The sequence below is a fragment of the Octopus sinensis genome, linkage group LG11 (genome assembly GCF_006345805.1).
Source record: "Octopus sinensis linkage group LG11, ASM634580v1, whole genome shotgun sequence".
Lineage (NCBI taxonomy): Eukaryota > Metazoa > Mollusca > Cephalopoda > Octopoda > Octopodidae > Octopus > Octopus sinensis.
The window spans coordinates 59,052,164-59,072,503 of record NC_043007.1 but is presented as its reverse complement, the minus strand read 5'-3'; the positions used below and the strand labels follow the sequence as shown (position 1 = coordinate 59,072,503).

General features: G+C 36.2%; 1 protein-coding gene across 1 annotated transcript in view; it reads left to right on the top strand.

Moving 5' to 3' along the window:
- Positions 1 to 20,340, top strand: part of LOC115217329 (calpain-A) — a 49,572-nt gene that overhangs the window by 11,789 nt on the left and 17,443 nt on the right. The window contains exons 2-11 of the mRNA XM_029786988.2: positions 3,331 to 3,412; positions 4,248 to 4,509; positions 9,595 to 9,775; positions 11,822 to 11,905; positions 12,769 to 12,869; positions 13,048 to 13,125; positions 15,698 to 15,855; positions 16,187 to 16,347; positions 17,977 to 18,188; positions 19,069 to 19,174. Coding sequence (XP_029642848.1) covers positions 3,331 to 3,412; positions 4,248 to 4,509; positions 9,595 to 9,775; positions 11,822 to 11,905; positions 12,769 to 12,869; positions 13,048 to 13,125; positions 15,698 to 15,855; positions 16,187 to 16,347; positions 17,977 to 18,188; positions 19,069 to 19,174 — 1,425 coding nt within the window. The remainder of the gene's footprint in view (positions 1 to 3,330; positions 3,413 to 4,247; positions 4,510 to 9,594; positions 9,776 to 11,821; positions 11,906 to 12,768; positions 12,870 to 13,047; positions 13,126 to 15,697; positions 15,856 to 16,186; positions 16,348 to 17,976; positions 18,189 to 19,068; positions 19,175 to 20,340) is intronic.

Here is a 20,340-nt window from a genome sequence, read left to right as displayed (position 1 = left end):
TGACTTAGCCCTCGTAGCAGAATCACTACCGGAACTAGAGAAGAAATTTCGTGTGTGGAAGCTAGGTTTAGATTCAAAAGGCCTTAGAGCAAAGACCAAAGTTCTAGTAAGTAGGAAGGCTAACTCACCACACACATCCCTTCAGGTAGGTGACCCTGCTTGATCTGTAGAAAAAGTGTAGGTAGAAACTCCATAAGATGTACCCAGTGTAAGCTATGGACACATAAGAGGTGCAGCAACATCAAAAGGAAAATTAACTGAGAAGATAGCTTTCGTGTGCAGCAGATGCACAAGGGCAATAGACACCATTGATACTCGGAAAACAGATTCCATTACACTCCTGGGGGAGAAACTAGAAGTAGTTGATAGTTTCCGCTACCTAGGTGACCAAGTTAGTAGCGGGGATGGATGCTCATAGAGTGTTACCACTAGAATAAGAATAGCCTGGGCAAAGTTTAGAAAGCTTCTTACCCTACTGGTGACAAAGGGCCTCTCGCTCAGAGTGAAAGGTAGATTGTACGATGCATGTGTGCAAACTGCTATGCTTCATGGCAGTGAAACATGGGCTGTGACTGCAGAGGACTTGCGTAGGCTCGAAAGAAATGAAGCTAGCATGATCTGCTGGATGTGCAATGTCTGTCCATGCACGACAGAGTATAAGTGCCCTGAGAGAAATGTTGGACATAAGAAGCATCAGATGCAGTGTGCAAAAGAGACGTTTGCGTTGGTATGGTCGTGTACTACGGATGGATGAGGAGAGATATATGATGAAGTGTCACTCCCAAACTGTTGAAGGAATCCGGGGTAGAGGTAGACCCAGGAAGACATGGGACAAAGTGATCAAGCATGACTTTCGTACGTTGGGCCTCACAGAGGCTATGACGAAAGACCTCTGGAGATATGCTGTGACTTTGAAGACCCAACAAATGAAGTGAGTTCATGGCTTGCAGGACGGCCTCCGGTGCTTGAGGAAACCTATTGTGTCAAGTACATCAACATCAAAATAAAAATCGAATGGATATTGTTGATACATCAAAATAAAAATCGAATGGATATTGTTGATACATCAAAATAAAAATCAAATGGAAATTGTAGTTAAGATACCCATGCCGGTGACACGTAAAAAGCACTGTCTGAACATGGCAGATGACAGCGCCACCTGACTGGCATCCATGTCGGTGACATGTAAAAGCACCAACTGATTGTGGCCGTTTGCCAGCCTCCCCTGGCCCCTGTGCTGATGGCACGTAAAAAGTACCCACTACACTCATGGAGTGGTTGGCATTAAGAAGGGCATCCAGCTGTAGAAACACTGCCATATCAGACTGGAGCCTGGTGCAGCCTCCTGGCCTTCCAGACCCCTGTTGAACCGTCCAACCCATGCTAGCATGGGGAACGGACATTAAACAATGATGATGACCTTGTTTTTGCTAAGATGGACACTCAAGCACAGAAAAGTCACCAGTCATTTCAGTCATTTATCATCTCTTCCATGATGTTCGATATTCTGAGGTTGGTCTTCACTACTTTGTCCCACATATTACTAGGTCACCTTTTTCCTTAGATCCCATCCTCATTTAGCAATCCACAGCTGTCTTCATCCATTATGCAGCTATCCTCATCCACATGCATCACATAACTTTACCAGCACAGTCTCTCGCACACTACATCTGATACCTCTTGTGCTCTGCTTTTCTCTCAATGCATTTACTCTGTTATATATGCGCACTGATGTTGAGCATGCTAGCTTTCTTTCTAGTATTTGCATATCATCTGCATTCATGGCTCACATTTCACTACCATGTAGTATTGCACAGGCATCATACAATCTGAGTGAGAGACCTTTTGCTACCAACAGAGATAATAGTTCTCTAAACTTTCTCCATCCTGTTCTTATTTTAGCAGTTATACTTTTGAAACCTCCTCCTCCACTGTTAAGTCACCTAGATAATAAAAGCTATCTACTACCTCTTGTCAACCTCCTGGACATTTGAAAAACTCCATTTTCTATGGGTTTTCAGTATTTATTGCGCCTGTTCATCTGCCACATAGAAAATCTACTCTCTTTGTTAATCTTCCTGTGATACCATTGCATCTCTTATGAGTCCATAATTTGTACTCAGTACATCATACAGAATCTCTGCCTAAACCCTCTTTACATTTAAACATTCATTTTCTTGAAGGAAGTAGCATCCACTCTGTTTTCCTGCTTACGAAAACATTGGTTATTGCTAAGTTAATTTTAAGGCCCTTTGATTCCAGGTTTCCCTTCCACATTTGGTATTTCTTTCCTAATTCTTTTACAGCTTCAGTTACAAGAACAAGGTCATCAGCATTGAAGTGTTCTCATGACCTCCAGTCTTAAAATCCTCTGTTATGGCCTGAAGGGCTAGGATAAAAACGAGAGTAATGAAAACCAGCCCCTGGGTTGAATTCCTACTGGCACACTAAATTTGTTGTACTCATTGCTAACTCTCACTTTACTGCCAGCACCCTGGTACATGACATGAACAGCTCTCACCAGCCATTCAGCTAGCTTCTGTAACTTTCATGACATGGTCCAGCAATTTAATACTTCTCTAATTACTTCTATCTAAGACATCTCCTTCATTCTTGTAGCAGTTGATTATAATGCTGCTACACTAGTCATTGGTGTGTGTGTGTGTGTGTATATATATATATATATATATATATATATATATATATATATATGATGTTCGACTAACTAGAGATAAAGAACAAGTTCACTAACAGACTTTGAACCATGTACTATTTGCAGGATGACCTATTACTGATTTTATTCCCAGCCATTTTTTTTCAAATTAGATATTCTTTAAAGTTTTATTTGCTTATTTAGTCTTGGACACTATTCTCCTGCTGATGAAATAAATGTATTACCAATGCAGTGAAGAAACCTCTATGTGGTCATTTGACCTCTTAGAAATTGTAACTGAATCTCCCTCAAACTACACACTAACATTTAAAATATAAAAAAAGAAAGAACACTGAATACATGTAGACTTAGATATTAATATATGTCTGAAAAAAGACAGGATGGCCACAGCTAGAATGCCTTTAATCATAGTCCTGCTTGTTTGTTGTTGTTTAAGCCCAGAACTGACCTGGAGTCTAAACATCACCAACAACATAAATGGCTAACAAGGAAATAAATCAGCTACGGGCAGTATTCATACATAACCATCTGAATTAGAGCTGTGTGATCATCTCCCTGCCCTGAAACTTTTATTAATCTGTTAAATAAAAAAAAACAACTTATTAACATTTGAAATCAGCTCATTGTTCTAATTCTAACACTTCCATTATTTTTAGGCTTTAAGTAAGTTAACTGGCATACAACCAAAGTTTTTTGTTGATGGTATTGGTGGCTTTGATGTTCAGCAAGGACAGTTGGGTGAGTACAGAATTGATTCTTGAATTTTTTGGGTTGTTTTGGTGTTGTGCTAGCCACCCATTTAACTAAAGAGATTGTCTAAGAAACTGGTAGATCTCTGATTGTCATGTGTGTGTAACTTACACGACACCAAAACCAGCCATATATATAACATAGCCATACATAACATACCATTGCTAAACAGGATAAATGGCACATCTTGTGTTGCAGGCACCAAAATAAATTCATCTTCAAAAAATAATCTGAACTACAAACAAGATAGACAATGGACAATGCAGCAACAGCTGTGTGGACAATGAAAATTCAAAGAGACAGACAAAATAGTAATGGCACTTCACACAGAAAGAAAAAAAAAACCAGATACACTCATTTCTAATTCAAACCAACAGAATCTCACACACACACAACACACACAGGAATATACTTCATAGGTAAAAAGATCACATGAACAAAAATGTAATAAAACCACTGTACCATAAAATTACCCTAAAACCCCAATTAACCATAAAAACAACATACAAAGTGGATGATCATCAAACTGTAAAAACAACCTTGCTGTATGTTTTGAGAAGTAAATCTGATGACAAAAGTAGCATAAGAAACGAAGTGTAAATAAAACTTGCTTCTTTTGACAAACAGGATATCTGCTTTAATGAATCTCATAAAAATAAACTTGATAGACAGAAAATTTTCCATGAATATAAATAAGTATCTTTAACAAATAAGTTCAAAGAAACACACCAAAACAATAAGTAACCACTAGAAAGACAAAAAAAATTAACTTATCCTGATTGTAACAAACATTATCATCATCTTTTTGTTTTTTCAAATGCAGGAGACAGCTGGCTTTTGGCTGCCATAGCATGTCTAGCCACACCTGGATGTTCAACTCTCTTCCATCGTGTTATTCCACTTAACCAAAGTTTCCATGTCAATGATTACTGTGGTGCATTTTACTTCAACTTCTGGCACAGTGGTAACTGGGTAGAGATTGTTGTAGATGACTATTTACCCACCTATGAAGGACAGTACTGCTTTCTACATTCCAGCAAAAGTAATGAATTTTGGCCAGCTCTTCTGGAAAAGGCTTATGCCAAGTAAGAATTTCGTTTTGATCTTCTTTATTTTAGTCTTTTAATTTCTTTTGAGTCAACAGTACATAACTAGACCATAATTGTTGTTGTTTAGCACCAGATCATGCTTGAATTATAGGTTGCAGCTAAACTACAGGTGTGATATTTGTGAGTGATGGGTATTAAGCGAGTTATTTATGGAGGCATTACAACTTGTTATAGAATAATGGTAACTGCTTCCTAAGACAAGCTGCAAGTTCAATTCCTGTTTAGTGCTTGTCTCACACTTTTGATTATTTCTATTATATCATGCATTTTGTGAGCAATAGGATACAAATGTTCACGATGCAACTATTACAACTTGACATTTCTGATGGTAAGTGGAACAAGGGAGTGTCTGAACAACTTGGCCAGATTAAATACTGCAATATTTTCATTTAATTACTCATTTATTTTCTCACTGAAGTGTCTGTCTTTCACACATATACATTGACAAAAGATATATATGCAAACACACTAGCACACACAATGGGCTTCTACATAGTTTCCCTGTACTAAATTTCACTAAGAAGGCATTAATCAATCTAAGGTTATGGTAGAATACACTACTTACCTAGTATACCAGTCTGTAGGATTGAACCTAAAATGATGTGGTTGCAAAGCAAACCTCTTAACCACCAAGTCATGCCAGCTCCCATATTTGGCCATCGTTCATTAACCATTAACTTGAAGAAGAATCAACCCACATTTACCAAATTAGCTCACATTACAAAGATGGAGCTTTCATTGATGTTCCAGTTAACCAATGGAAACATTTCAACAGGGATTGAACTTTGGACAAGATTTTTCTCCAAAGAGACACTTGTACGTAACTCCCATGATGGAATTTATCTTAGATCTCTTCGTATTAACTGGTTTTGAGAACTATTATCCTGGATAAGCTTTTTGTACAGAGAAGGATTTGAACTTGAGACTGAGAAGTAACACAACACTAATTAGTTTACAGCACAGTTTACTACTCCTTCCTTGAATATACAGGATTTGAAGTCTCTTTCTGTCCTCTCCTACCAACTGATCAGCTGATATGAACAGTGATTAGCTGACTTACATGGACACTTGTTTAAGGACTTCTCAAGTTTGTCACCGTTTTTACTAGATTTCTTTTCTTCTCTGGTGATAAAAGGTGGGATTTAATCATTTAGCATTTAAACCAGCCATATCTGGCCCAAATAGCCAACCCATTTTGTATTCAAAATGGTTAGATTTGGCCTCTCACAACTACCCTATAATGTCATTCTAAAAAATAAACAGTCACATCATCAAAATCTTGAAGCTATGAGATAATACATGATTAATTCAAAACAATCTTCATCATCATCGTTTAACATCTGTTTTCCATGCTGGCATGGATTGGATGGTTTGACAGGAGCTGACCAGACTCCAATTGTCTGTTGTGGCATGGTTTCTATGGCTGGATGCCCTTCTGAATGTGAAAAATTTATGTTCCCGTGCTGGGAATTGAACCCGGGCCACCTGGGTGAAAAGCCAGGAATCCTAACCACTAAATCACAATAAATACATTTGACAAAATAATCTGAATACTAAAGAGTTAAACTCCAAATTCCAAAACAGATACCACCAGGTATCATACCTAATGCTGTGCTATTCTGCCAGTCCATCACCTTGGACAAATGTGTATGTGCGTACCCCTCAGGCCCCACCTTGGGTCTGCCTCTGTGCAATCTTTCAGGCTCAGTTCATGTTAGAATGTTAGATGTATGTAAAAACCAGAACACTTGGAGAAACATGACATGTTATATAAACCTGTCTGAAGTTCAGTGAGTGGAAGCCAGTCAGATGGATTTTACCTGTAATTCTGAAAGGCTTAACCTTGTCACATGCTGTGCAATGTGATTCTATTTGGGGATTACATTAACCCTTTAGCAATCAGATTATACTCCCAAATGTAAAGCTTATTTACTCACATTGTATTGAATTAATCCTGCATTATCTTGTAGTATTGAGATTTCCATGATGTGATTGTTTATTTTCACAATGACATTGTAGGGTAGGTGTGAGAGGCTTGATCTGACTGGTTTGAACATAAAATAGGTGGAATATTTGGGCCAGATATGGCCAGTTTGAATGCTAATGGGTCAAAGGTATGTGTTTGTAGAATACTGAACCAGTTACAATTCAATAAGCAGATACATAATTCAATGAGTTGGTTGTGGTAAATCCATTTATTTTACATTTACACGTACACAGACACATACCTCCACGCACATGCACACACATAACCTCATACACACAGTTTACAGTTCCAGTATAGGTAAGATCAACAAAAAAAGTACACAGGCCAGTGAGAGATAAATATCATTTAATCCACACAATTACAAAAAAGCTACAAGTAGTTTCATGCTTTTAAGATACATTAAATTGGCAGATTATATAACATGCATCAGGCGTGGTCCCAGGAATTTTTCAAAGGAAGACCACAAGGTCAAAAGGGAATACAATTCCATGAGAAAAGGGCGTAATAACATTATTTAGAAGGCACACTTCTTTTCTTGAGAGGGGCACACACCCCTCAGGCCCCACCTTGGGTCTGCTTCTGTGCATTGTATCTCCAAGCAATCTTTCAGGCTCAGTTCATGTTAGATGTTTTTAAAAACCAGAACACTTGGAGATACATGGCATGTTATATAAATCTGTCGACTTAACGTATCCTAAAAGCATGAAACTATTAGAAGCTCTTTTGTAATTACGTATATTAAATGATACACATATATTCCTTTCTAATATAGATGCAAGGCCTGAAATTTTGGTGAAGGGGGCTAGTTGATTACATTGACTTTGAAAGGATGAAGGGCAAAGTCAACCTCATTGGAATTTAAACTCAGGATATAAAGATGGACAAAATGCTGCTAAGCACTTTGTCCAGCATGCAAACAATTCTTCCAACTTACCTTGTGTGTGTATATATATATATCTTAGCATTTCATTTTATGTAGACCTATATATAAAAACAAACATTAAATTGAAGGATCATTCAATATCTTTCAGTAGAGTAAGATATTTATTTTATTTTTACATTGAACTGTCTGATGGAGGCTACATAAGCTGAATCTTTAGAAGAACTGTTAGCTTCTTTCTTGTCAAAATGATGCGTGTGTGTGTGTGTGTGAGAGAGAAAGAGAGAAAGTGATTCATTTTTGTTCATTTGATTCCCTTACCTATTTGTTGCTTTTCTCTGTTATTCTTTTGCTCCTCAAATTTCCTTTTTATTTCCTATATTTCTTCGTCTCTTTTTCTTGTCACTCCTCCTTTGTCTTTCACCTTTCTTCTGCCTGCTGGATTTTCTTTGCTCACTCCCCCCTCTCTGTCTCTACTTTTCTCTTTCCTCCTCCTATTCTCCTTGAGTATTTTGTTAATATTTAACCAACATAGTCCCTTTTTTATGATTCCATTCCATTCCCTTCATTTTCTTTTTCTTTTTTTATCCTTATTTTTAACTCCTATTAAGGTTTACATTCATTTTCTGTTATTTAGTTTTGATTAAAGCCCAAATCAATCCTGATTGAGCAGACTAATGATTGTTGTGCTTGCCATGACAATCCTATCCTTTTTATTGTAGTATATTTAATACTACATTCTCCATTTCTAAAGTAGAAGTATGATTTGACTGAGATTTAGCTGCTATTTCTAACAGTTGGAGTTACAGAAATGGTTGTGTACCTTATCAACCATCATCATTTTACTTTCACTTTCCCTGCTGGTATGGAGTGGACAAGTTGTCACGATCCAAGTCCTTGTTCACAGTTACTGCCCTTCTAGACAGGTCACAGGACTGGGTCTTGCTTATACATCTCTCTCTCTGCCAGGTAACCATGTACCTCCTCTATAGCAAGACACCTGTTTCTGCCTCTCTGTCTCTTTGTCACACTCTAACCTATCATCACCTTTAATGCACCCTCCCCTCTCAAAATTCCTTGCCTTGCAAGTTACTTGGTGACCCTGCTGGTGCTGGTGCCACATAAAAAGCATCAAGTCCACACTGTGAAGTGGATATTTGGAATGGCATCCAGCTGTAAAAACCATGCCAAAGCTGACCTTGCTTGTGCTGGTGCCATGTAAAAAGCACTCAATCCATTCTACAAAGTGGTTGGTGTTATGAAGGGCATCCAGTTGTAAAAACCATGCGAAAACAGATACAGTAGCCTGGCTGGCTCCTGTCAAACTATCCAACCCATGCCAGCATGGAAGACGGACATTAAATGATTATGATGATGACAATGATGACTTTCAACCTGGATTCTACAGCTTGATGCTCTTCCTATCACCAATCACTTTACAGAGTGTACTGAGTGTATTTTATCATGGGTCTGTCATTAGAGAAGTTATCGTGTCATCAGTAAAACTAAAAATCCTACAATCTAAGATCATACCCTACTGTGTTTAACTCTGATTTTTCTTCCTTCTGGGTTTTAAACTAAGAAGTTAGCTCCACAATTTATAAAACAAATATCACTAATAACCAAGGGAAGATTCAGTTGACCATAATTCCTCCTCACCAAATTTGTCACTGTGGGTACCTGCATTGCTGTGGAGTTAAGAAGTTGTCTTCACAATTTTGTTCTATATTTGACCCAGGGCAACTGTTTTGTCCTATGACCTTGAGTTAACTAAAAAAAACCTGTGGCTGAAATTGTGTGGGTGGAAGCTTGTGGGATAGGCTGTACCTGATTGGTCATAGCTTCTTGCTCTTTTGTACCAACAGTTTCAGAAACCTTGCAAACTGCATTGGCATAACCCTTTCTCTCTCTAAACCCTGCAAACAAAAGCCTGTGCCAAAAAGCAATTCCTTTGTAACCCAAAATATTTTTTAAAATGTTTTAATATATTGGTTATTTTAATGATTCTCGCTAACCCAAACCACCACTTGGTTCTTCAATTTTTAGCAATTATCGAAGAAAACATAATTTATTTTCCTTATCTTTTGTTTTATTTCCTTCCTTTTTGTAAATTTATTATTTACTTTTTTTTCTTTTCTTTTTTCCCCTATTTTGTTTCTTTCCACTATTTTTTGAAAATTTGATTTCACTAAAGAATGTATGGATCCTATGAAGCTCTCAAAGTGAATGTTTTTGAAGATGTCCTTGCTGATTTAACTGGTGGACTAATAGAAAGCTACAAGCTTCATGGAGCCAATGCAAATGTTCCAGAAAACATCATTAATATTCTCTTTAAAGCTCTCGATAGATATTCTATTGTGGCTTGTGGCATAAATGTAAGTAAATATCACAAGATTATATTTCCCAAGAAGGGATCATCATCATTGCCATCATCATTATCATCATCATTTAACATGTTTTCCATGCTGGCTTGGGTTGGACGGTTTGACTGGAGTTGGTAAGGATGAAAGGCAAAAATCAACTTACTTGGAATTTGGACTCAGAACATAAAGACTAATGAAATGCCGCTAAGCTTTTTCACCCTGCATGCTAATGATTCTGCCATCTTGATGGCTTGTGGAGAAGAGAAATATTGCTGATGAATTTATAGTTATTTACAAATGGAATTTTTCGTATTCATTTTATGATCTCTTAAAATTGTTAAACACCACTAGTTACAATGCACTTCCTCACAATGTTGGAGCTTTCAAATGATGCCACCTAGCTGGCTTGGCAGGTAGACCTATAGCATATAAGTGACCAGGATCATGGTATTCCCTTTAAACAGGATGTCAGTCCATTGCAGGGTAACTCATTTATAGTTGAGTGGACTGGAGCAAATGAAGTATTTTGCTCAAGAACACAATGCTCTGTCCAGAAATTGAAACTATGTTCTTGTGCTCATGAGTGCAACACCCTAACCACTAGGCCATACATCTCAGTGGTTTGATTCCCAGACTGGACTGTGTTGTGTTCTTGAGCAAGACACTTTATTTTATGTTGCTCCAGTTCACTCATCTGTAGAAATGAGTTGCAACATCACTGGTGCCAAGCTGTATCAGCCTTTACCTTTCTCTTGGATAACATCAGTGGCATGGAGAGGGAAGGCTGGTATGCATTGGCGACTGCTGATCTTTGATAAAAACAACCTTGCCTGGACTTGTGTCTCAGGATAACTTTCTAGGTGCAATCCCATGGTCATTCATGACCAAAGTGGATCTTTATATATATATATATATATATATATTGTTAATGTGGAGAGGGGCTCACACATCTAAAACAGAGTTAGAAGAAACTTTAATCAACTGAGATTATCCAAACAAATAGTTGACAAAAATTCCTTCTACGATTGCTTAAGTCGACGGAGAGGAAACAAGGGAGGTAACTTTAATTAGATCTATCAGTCAAAACTTGGGACAAAATACACAATGCAAATTGAAGTGGATCTGGTCTTCAGAGCCAACTGATTAAAGCAATGGACTTGATTTAGTATTATTAAATCTCTTCGTCATTAAAGCAGGATTTTTTTTCTTTTTGTTCATAACTGAGTCTGAGCCATTGAATGAGTTTCTGTGCATCTGTTATACTCTCAACCATTCTTTGAAATGTGGACTAAAAGGTCTGTAGTCTTTATTTCTTAGGAAATTAATACTCCACAACAGATGCAAACTGGTATGTTAGAATCTAGATTGCAATGTGAGTCAGTTTGAAAGTAAATGATATCAGCTGAATCATATCTTGACTCTTCAGATATGTTGTCAAGGCGAGCAGGCTTCAGTAACTGACCGTGTTTAGGGGCAATAAATTTACATTGTTAATATACAACAAAGGTTAGATTTGAATTCTTGTGTAAATTCACAACCATTGTGATATTATTCATACCCTGTACTCATGTTTTTTAAAATTTTTTGTTTTTTAGTCAGGAGGAAGACAGTACCTCTGACCAATTACAGTACATCGAAGGCTGGGGGGTGGGCAGGGAGATATCCTCAAACCAAAACCTAGCCTGACTGCTTGCACTCTGCTAATACCTCTCAAAAATATCAGCCAGGTGACAATTTAAGTCTACCATCCAAGTATTCCAGGGCAGGATTTGAATTCAGGATGCACAGTCAGAACAAATAGTATAAGGCATTCAGTGAGATGTTTTTACAGCTCCTTCAATTCACTGCCTTGGACTGGTACTTTTCCATCAATATTCGGAAAGATAAAACTCTTGAGTTGACTTTGGTAGATTTTGAATCCAAGTATAGAGAGTTGGAACAAATACCACAAAATATTTTGTCTAATTTTCTAATGACTGGTAGTGTGCGTGTGAGCAATTGTGGTTGAATTCACACCATTTTAGATTTATCTATTCTCTTTTCATTTTGATCTTTCAGTCATTGTCACTGGATGAAAAACAGTGTGAACTTCCAAATGGTTTGTTGTCAGGTCATATTTATAACATCACTGATTTACGGCAGGTAATATTTTAATTTGGATTTTTGGTTTTCAGATAAATTTCAGAAACTTAATATTTTATTTAGTAATTTCCTATGTGAATGGACATACACGAACACACATCATCATCATACATCTGTTTTCTATGCTGGCATGGGTTGGACAATCTGACAGGAGCTACTCAAGTTTTGTTGTCTGTTTTGGCAATGCTTCTATAGCTGAATACTCTTCCTAATGCCAACTACTTTACAGTGTACTGGGAGATTTTTACATGACACTAGCATCAACATCATCATAATTTGATATCTTTTTTTCATTCTATCATAGGTTAAGTAGTCTGAGTCATTTTTGTTATTGACTGGTGCTCATTAAGCTTAGATTCTACAGCTGGATGCTCTTCTGTTGTTAACCACAATACATAGTGATGGATAGGACTAAAGAAACCTCACAACCCTACCGTTATATATATCATTGTATTGACCAGACTATTAGATGGTGTTATACACCATTGATTGCAATGCACCTCCTCGCATTGTTTTAGCTTTTAGATGATGCTCCCCTGCTGGCTAGTGGACAGGACAATATTACCCCTGAATGGAATGCCAGTCTGTTGTAAGTTTACCTATTTACAACTGAGTGGACAGGAGCAACATGAAATGAAGCATTTTACTTAAGAACTCAACACACCTCCTGGTCTGAGAATCAAAATCGCATTCTTGTGAGTGCAAGTGCAATAGCCCCTACCTCTAGGCTATGTGCCTCCACTAGTAGAGAAGTTTGTACATTTGTAATGTATATTTTTTGTTACTGCATATGTGCATATGCATGTAACCATATTGTCTCTTTCTTGTAAATAGTTATGCATATTCGCTGTTTTCCATTGCAGCTTTTACTGCCCTCGGATCAAGGAAATCGCTCAGTCACTCTGATAAGGATTCGAAACCCTTGGGGTGAACATATTGCCTGGAATGGACCGTGGAATGAAAGGTAATCTTGAATAAATTCAAATTTGACATTTTCTTTTCTTATTTTAATTTCCTTTAATTTTTTGTTTTTAGTTAAACATATCGTTATTTTCATTAGTATATTTATTGTTATATCATCTTTCCTTTGAAAATTTATTTTGACTTCCAGATTACAATGTGTTTATTTTCAAATTCTGTAGGTCTGTTGAATGGAACAGTATTCCTAGCGATGAGAGGGAAAAATTAGGACTAGTCTTCAATGATGATGGAGAATTTTGGTATGTATTTTTTGTGTGAATTTTATTTATGTATACATATATTTTATTATCTCTGTCTGCCTCTCCTTCTTCTCTTATTACCTCCCCCTCTCTCTCTCTTTAAATATATAAATATATAGAATGTTTTATAATATTTCATGTCTCCAGGATTGATATGTATCAGTCATATACTGTATTATTACTATTTTAACTTCATGTAAAACAGCAGGGTGATTATTATTGTTGGATCTCTGGAAAAAATACCTTGCCACATGTGTCCAAGTTCAAATCCTGTGGAGATCAATTTTTCGTTGCATCTCTCTGGGGTCAATAAAGTAAGTATGAGTCAAGTGCAGGGATCAATGATATTGATTGATCTCCTCCCTTCAAACGCTGGCCTGGCACCTAAATTAGAAACTATTATTATTATTATTACTTTTTGATGTTTCAAGTAAAATATAAAGGTGACAATTTGCTTTAGGTTGCTGGCCCACAGCCAAATTGTTGATGGTTTATATCTTGCTTTTGACACAGAACATATTCCTGAAAAGTATACTTTAACCCTTTAGTTTTTTAACTGGCCATATGGGGCTGAAATATTCTATCAGTTATGTGCAAACTAGCCAGATTTGTCCTCTTACACTTATCCTACAATGTCATTGTAAAAATAAACTATCACACCATTAAAATCTCAAAACTATTAAATAATGCATGATTAATACTTCAGCATTCAGATTTCTCTGCCAAATGTAATGCCTATTTATTCACATTTTTTAAATTAAGCATGCATTTGAGATCTCAATGATATGATTGTTTATTTTACACTGACATTGTAGGGTAAGTGTGAAAGGCAGGACCTGACCAGTTTGAGCATAAAACACAGATAATATTTTGGTCTGATATGTCCAGTTTCAATGCTAAAGGGTTAACTGAAAAACAATATAAATAAATAAGTCTTACATTTTGACAGATTAATCTGAATGATAAAGGGTTAACTTTCACCAGCTTTGACTTGGTCAGTTCAGTTGGCTGTTAATAGGTAAAATAGTGTGGGAAATAATTTATTGGTGGATTTTAGAAAGTGGGAAACATTATGTAATAAGTGTTCTGTTAACTTGGAGTCATTAGTTTGAATCTTCTTAGAGAATGCAACAAAATACCACTTTCCAATGTTTCCTATCTTGAATTGGACACAAGCACATGACATGAAGATGAAGTTTTCAGTAGAACTCCAGTTGCTCAATGAGAGTACACAACCTTATTTTCTTTCATGTTAAGCTGATGGTGTCTTCTTCAACTGATGATGGATCTTTCATTGGTGAATTGTCAGAGCACTAACTAGAATGCTTTAAGATGTTTATTTTAGTTCTCTGTGCTCTGAGTTCAAATCTTACTGAGGTCAACTTTGCATTTCATCCTTTTAGTGGTCAATAAAGTTTGAGTCCAGTATGAGAGTCAATTCTTCTCTTTCTCTCTTTGTTTATTACTTTTTTGTCTCTCTGGATGAAAAGTACTGTGGTTAGTCAAACCCGAAGGTATGTGGGCTCAACCAAAGCCACGTTGTATGTCACAATGGTGCTCTTTCAACTCCATCAGGAGTTGAGGGATCGAAGCAAAGCAAAGATCTTGCTTTGTTTCTATGACAAGTGGCCTGTTTGGCCAATGATTGGAACTAGCTGCTTTTTGTGTTACAATGTAAGCAGCTGGGTATTCCACAGGCATTTTGACCCTAAGTGTAATTTTTCGGCTGGATCTCCAGAACCATAGATGCAATACATAAAGTGAAATTTCGCATGGTTTTCATCTAATTTCATTTACAAAACATGGGTCAACCTGACACTGTAGAACACATTTGCCTCAAGTGCTGAACAGTGGGATCAAACAAAGTTATGTCTGTTCCTTCTTCAACAGAAGATAAATTATGAAAACATTATATTATCATCATCATCACTGTTTTAATGTTCTCTTTTCCATGCTTACATAGGACAGGCAAAATTTACTGGGGCAGATATTTTATGGACAAATGCCCTTCCTGTCACCAACCCTGCCTAAGCATGTTAAAATTTTTCCTGTGGGCTGGACAGGTTGTTCATGAAAGATTAGAAATGAATAACTCTATTTGTTTGCTGGTGACACATGTTTATAACTATCATACAATGCCAAAACAAGGATACACATACACAACAGGCTTTTTTTTTCAGTTTCTGTCTACCAGGTTCATTCACAAGACTTTGGCTGGATCAGGGCAATAGTGAAAGACATTTGTCCAAGGTGCCTTGTAGTGGGACTGAACTGAAAACCACACAATTGGGAAGCAAACTTTTGAAACCACACACCCATGCTTGCTTCAATACATTATGAAGGGATACTGAAAAGTTCCTGACTTTAAGGGTATCATGAAAGGACTGCTGCAATAAATGTGTGAATCTGAGATAGGAATACGTTAAATAAAATCATAATTAACTGATCCTCCTGTATTTTACCAAAAACCAGCAACTTTTCAGCACTGCCTGGAATATTCCATCTTTGTTCAATTCACTTTCAACATTTCAAATGCTTACTGAATCTTTCACTTTTTTTTTTTATCCTTCAGGATGGACTTCAATGATTTTAAAGCTCATTTTGACACTTTGAATATCTGTAATTTGTCTCCTGATGCTCCATTGAACATGCCTAGGACATGGTTTGCAGTGGAATTCCATAATAGATGGTACAAAGGTTTCTCTGCTGGAGGAAGACCATCCTGCTCTAGTAAGTATTCAAATTTAAAAGATGTAGGGAAAACAAAAATTTCTGACAGCTTTGACTTAAAATTAATGTTGTCACACAAATCAGTGTTGTTATTGTAGTAGTAGTAGTAGTGTTTGGCTTTAATCAAATAAAATAAGTAAATATTTTCATAAATTACTAAATAGAATGTGAAAATTGGTATTTTCACATTATAACATTTGATGACAATATTACAGTAACTTTTGATATTATAATATAAAATAACCAAGTGAATTAACTTAATCAATTTTGGTGACTTCCTTTTCACATTATATATCATAATCAGGTTATTTCAATTTTTTTTCTTTTGCAGCTACACACTGGAGTAATCCTCAGTATCGTATGATTCTCGGTGATTCTGATGAAGATGATGACACTCACTGTAGTGTCATCCTACAGCTTGCACAGAAAGACTGCAGAAGAATCAAGCTGAAGAACCCTTGCTTACAATACATAGGATTTGTAATTTATAAGGTTTGTTCATTTGTTTACCTGTTTTTTAATAAGCTAGTATGGATTACAGCTAATGTCCTTATCACTAACTGTACTTGTTTTTCATGTAAGGCACCCTTTATTTCATGCAACTTCTTCAAAGCAAGCAAATGATTTAATGACAGGAGAACTGCTAACAACATTACTTGTAGTTCACAGCATTTGGAGAGTGTAAATGTAAACTAACTCCCAGACATCACACACACACATATATGCACAACTGGCACTTTCAGTTTCCCTCTACAAAATTCACTTATAATGCTTGGGTTGGTCTAGAGTTATAATAGAAGACTCTTGCCTAAGATTCTCCTCTGTGGGATTGAACCTGAAACCACAAATGGATAGGAAGGTATTTATATAAAAAATGTATCTATTACTGAACCACAGCTTAAACAATTTGATATTTTTTAATTACCATTCCTCCTTTTGAAGTAGCAATTTTATGTCTTACCCTCACTCCCAAGTTATTTCGTTTACAAAAGTCTATGAATGGCTCATGGAAAGAAAAAAGAAAGCAAGAACTGTGTAATATCATAGAGATAACAATGAAACTTTGAATTTAGCCTGTTCAGTTATCTTTACTGATATATTTCTTGAATATATTTCCTCTCCATGTATGGATCTCCCCACACTTTCAGAACCACAGTCTTTCTGAAATATGGACCATGCATTCAGAAGTTATTACACAATGCACTCGTGCCAGTGCCACATAAATTGCACTTGTGCTGATGCCATGTAGATGCACTTGTGATGGTGCCACATAAAAGCACCCATGGCAGTAACACATGAAAAGAACCCCAACATACTCTGTAAAGTGGTTAGCGTTAGGAAGGGTATCCAACCATAGAAACCATGCGAAAACAGACAATTGGGGCTTGGACAGCTCTCCGGCTGGTCGGTTCTTATCAAATTATCCAACTTGGAAAATGGACATCAAATAAAAATGATGACTACATGAGCCGTGTATTCAGACTTTGTTAATAACCATTTTTGAATTGTGCTTCATTAGCAAATTCTTACTCCATTGTTTATTGCATCTTTACACAGCCCATAAGTTTGAGTGTTGTCAGTTTGGGGATGGGTTACTGAACTGAGTTTAGATGAGTAACTCAATTTCAGTGGCTTTACTTGGGCTCATAAAATTTGGATCGCGAATTGTCAGCGACTTACGTTGTTCTTAACGTAGAGTTACGTCCCTTTGAAATAGCTGTCGCAATTTGAAACGAGTTAATCGATGCTGTGCTATTTTACTGTTTTATTTGACATTGTATTTCTTTTGAAATCCAATATATTGCTTTTGTTTCAATTGATTTTTAAAACGATGAAAAATTTAATAAAATAGTTGTCGTAATTAATGAATATTTGGAACATAAGCTTATACGAAATTTTTGCTGAAAAGTTTTCAATTTAGATCATTTTAAAATAAGGAGATAGTATCTTAGAACCAGGTGCAGTTTCAGGTAAGTTGGTGTAGAAAGATTAATGTGTGTTTGTGATTGTGTATTTGTTGAGTGGTGAAGAGAAATAAATTTTTTCAATAGTATTATAATATTTTTCTGTTTTGCTATAGTGAATGCTTAACCACATTTTTTAAAATTTCATTTTTGTCAGAATGATCTCCACCATGCTCTCCCATTGCAATATGAATTCTTTAAAAAATATTCAAGTGTTGCCAGTGTTGATGCTTTTATGAATGGTCGCCAGGTTGTGAAGCGGTTTGCATTGAAACCTGGAGAATATATTGTGCTACCCTGTACATATGAAGCCAACTTGGAAGCAAGTTTTCTCATCAGATTCTTTATGGAAAAACCAAATATTGTGGAGTAAGTTTTCTTAGCAGATGAAAGTCACAAAAATATGCCATCCCCTTTAGTATAAATAGTAATAAAGATTAGAAACAAAACTATCATATGAAGAGGTTGATGAAAGAAGTAAGGTTTTTAGACTGTGATTATCTTTATCATTTTAATGTTCACTTTTCTGTGCTTTTATTGATTCGATAGAATTCATTGAGAGATTATCTATGACCAGATGCACTTCCTGTCACCAACCCTTATTTATTTCAAAACAAGATAATATATCGCCATGACTGGACATGTTTACACAGAAGATTGGAAACAAATGAGACTGCTTGTATGACTGTGATAGTCATTTACAACTATTGTGTGATATCAAGACACACAAACATGCGTATATGCATGCACACACACACACTAACGTGAATGTGTGCACACACTCATATGCATACATATATGACAAGCTTCCAGTTGTTACCATCTATCAAATCTCCTCACAAACCCAGAACCATGTGGTTGGGAAGCAAACTTCTTACTACACAGTTATGCTTGTGCCTATTATATATATATATATATACATATGTATAGGCTTCTTTCAGTTTCTGCTTGCCAAATCTGCTCACAAGGCTTTGTTCAGCCCAAGACTATAATAGAAAACATTCTCTCCCCTTTTAAGATAGTAGGGTATCATTTGAGGCAGATTGGGTAGCTAATTCTAGCAGGTCAAGCAGCTGTATATGGGCCATGCTTCTAACTTGTTAGTAATCATAATGATGATGATTAGGAGGAAGAGTTACTGACGATGACAGTGAGTTAGTGGCAATGATGATGATGATGATGCTAAGTTGATAATTTCAAATTGAATATGAAACACTTCAATGTTCATTTAATTTTTCTATCCATCTAGACCAGCAGACAACATTCCTTCCCTTGTCAGCCAACCTCCAAAAGACTTCATTGATGAAAAAGATACAGAGTGTTTCAAAGAACATTTCTATCGAATATCGGGTGAGGTATGCATCCTGTTTTGTTCTGTTCTAAACCTATTCAGTCATTTCATCATGTCTGGTAATGTGATTATCAATAACATCTAATTCCTCTCCAATTTGATTTAAACTTAACTATATTAACCCTTTAGCATTCAGATTATTCTGTCAAATGTAACACTTACTTATTCACATTGTTTTGAATTGATCATGCATTATCTTGTTGCTTCAAGATTTTGATGATGTGAGTGTTTATTTTTAGACTGACATTGTAGGGTATGTGTGAGTATGAAACAGGTAGAATATTTAGGCCAAATATGGCCAGTTTAAATGCTAAAGTGTTAACCATTAGATATTGCACAGAGACTACATAGCAGATTCACTACAGAAAAAAAAAGAATATCACTCTGCCTGTATACTGTTAGTGACTAAAATGGTCTGCCTAAAAAACATGCCTGCACACACAATTTACATTTGTGTATATATGTATGTATATATAAACATATGAAACCATATACATGTACACATACAATATATATCATATCATCCTTTTTGTGTCCATTTTTCCATGCTCACATGGGTCAGACAGAATTTGTGGTGGGTTTTCTATGGGTGGATATCCATCTGTCACCAAACTTCACCCGTTTCTAAGTTAATATTTCCCCATGACTAGACATGCTTACAGAGAATATTGGAAATGAAGGACACTGCTTGCATTATGGTGATACTTGTTTACAACTATTATGCAATGTCATGACAAGGAGACAGTAACACACACACACACACATATATATATATGACAGGTTTCTTTCAGTTTCTGACTACCAAATCCACTTATAAGGCTTTGGGCAGCTTAAGGCAATAGTAGAAGAGACTTGCTCAAGGTGCCATGCTGTGGAACTCATCACAGAACTTTGTGGTTGGAAAGCAAACTTCTTATCATGCAGCCTTGCCTGCACCTACATATATAAATGTGTGTTTGTGTGCCACTACATGCACGTATATATATCAGGTTGAGTAAAAAGTAAACAATGTTTTGAACCATAAAGAATTGTACCAGATTTTTAGAGTTTTGAATTTTATTAAGCATTTTTATGCAATTGTTTGATAATACATAGACTTGCTCAAATGCATCAATAAATTAACATTGATATTTTTTTCACTATTGTTACAATCATCTGAAATGGAACTGT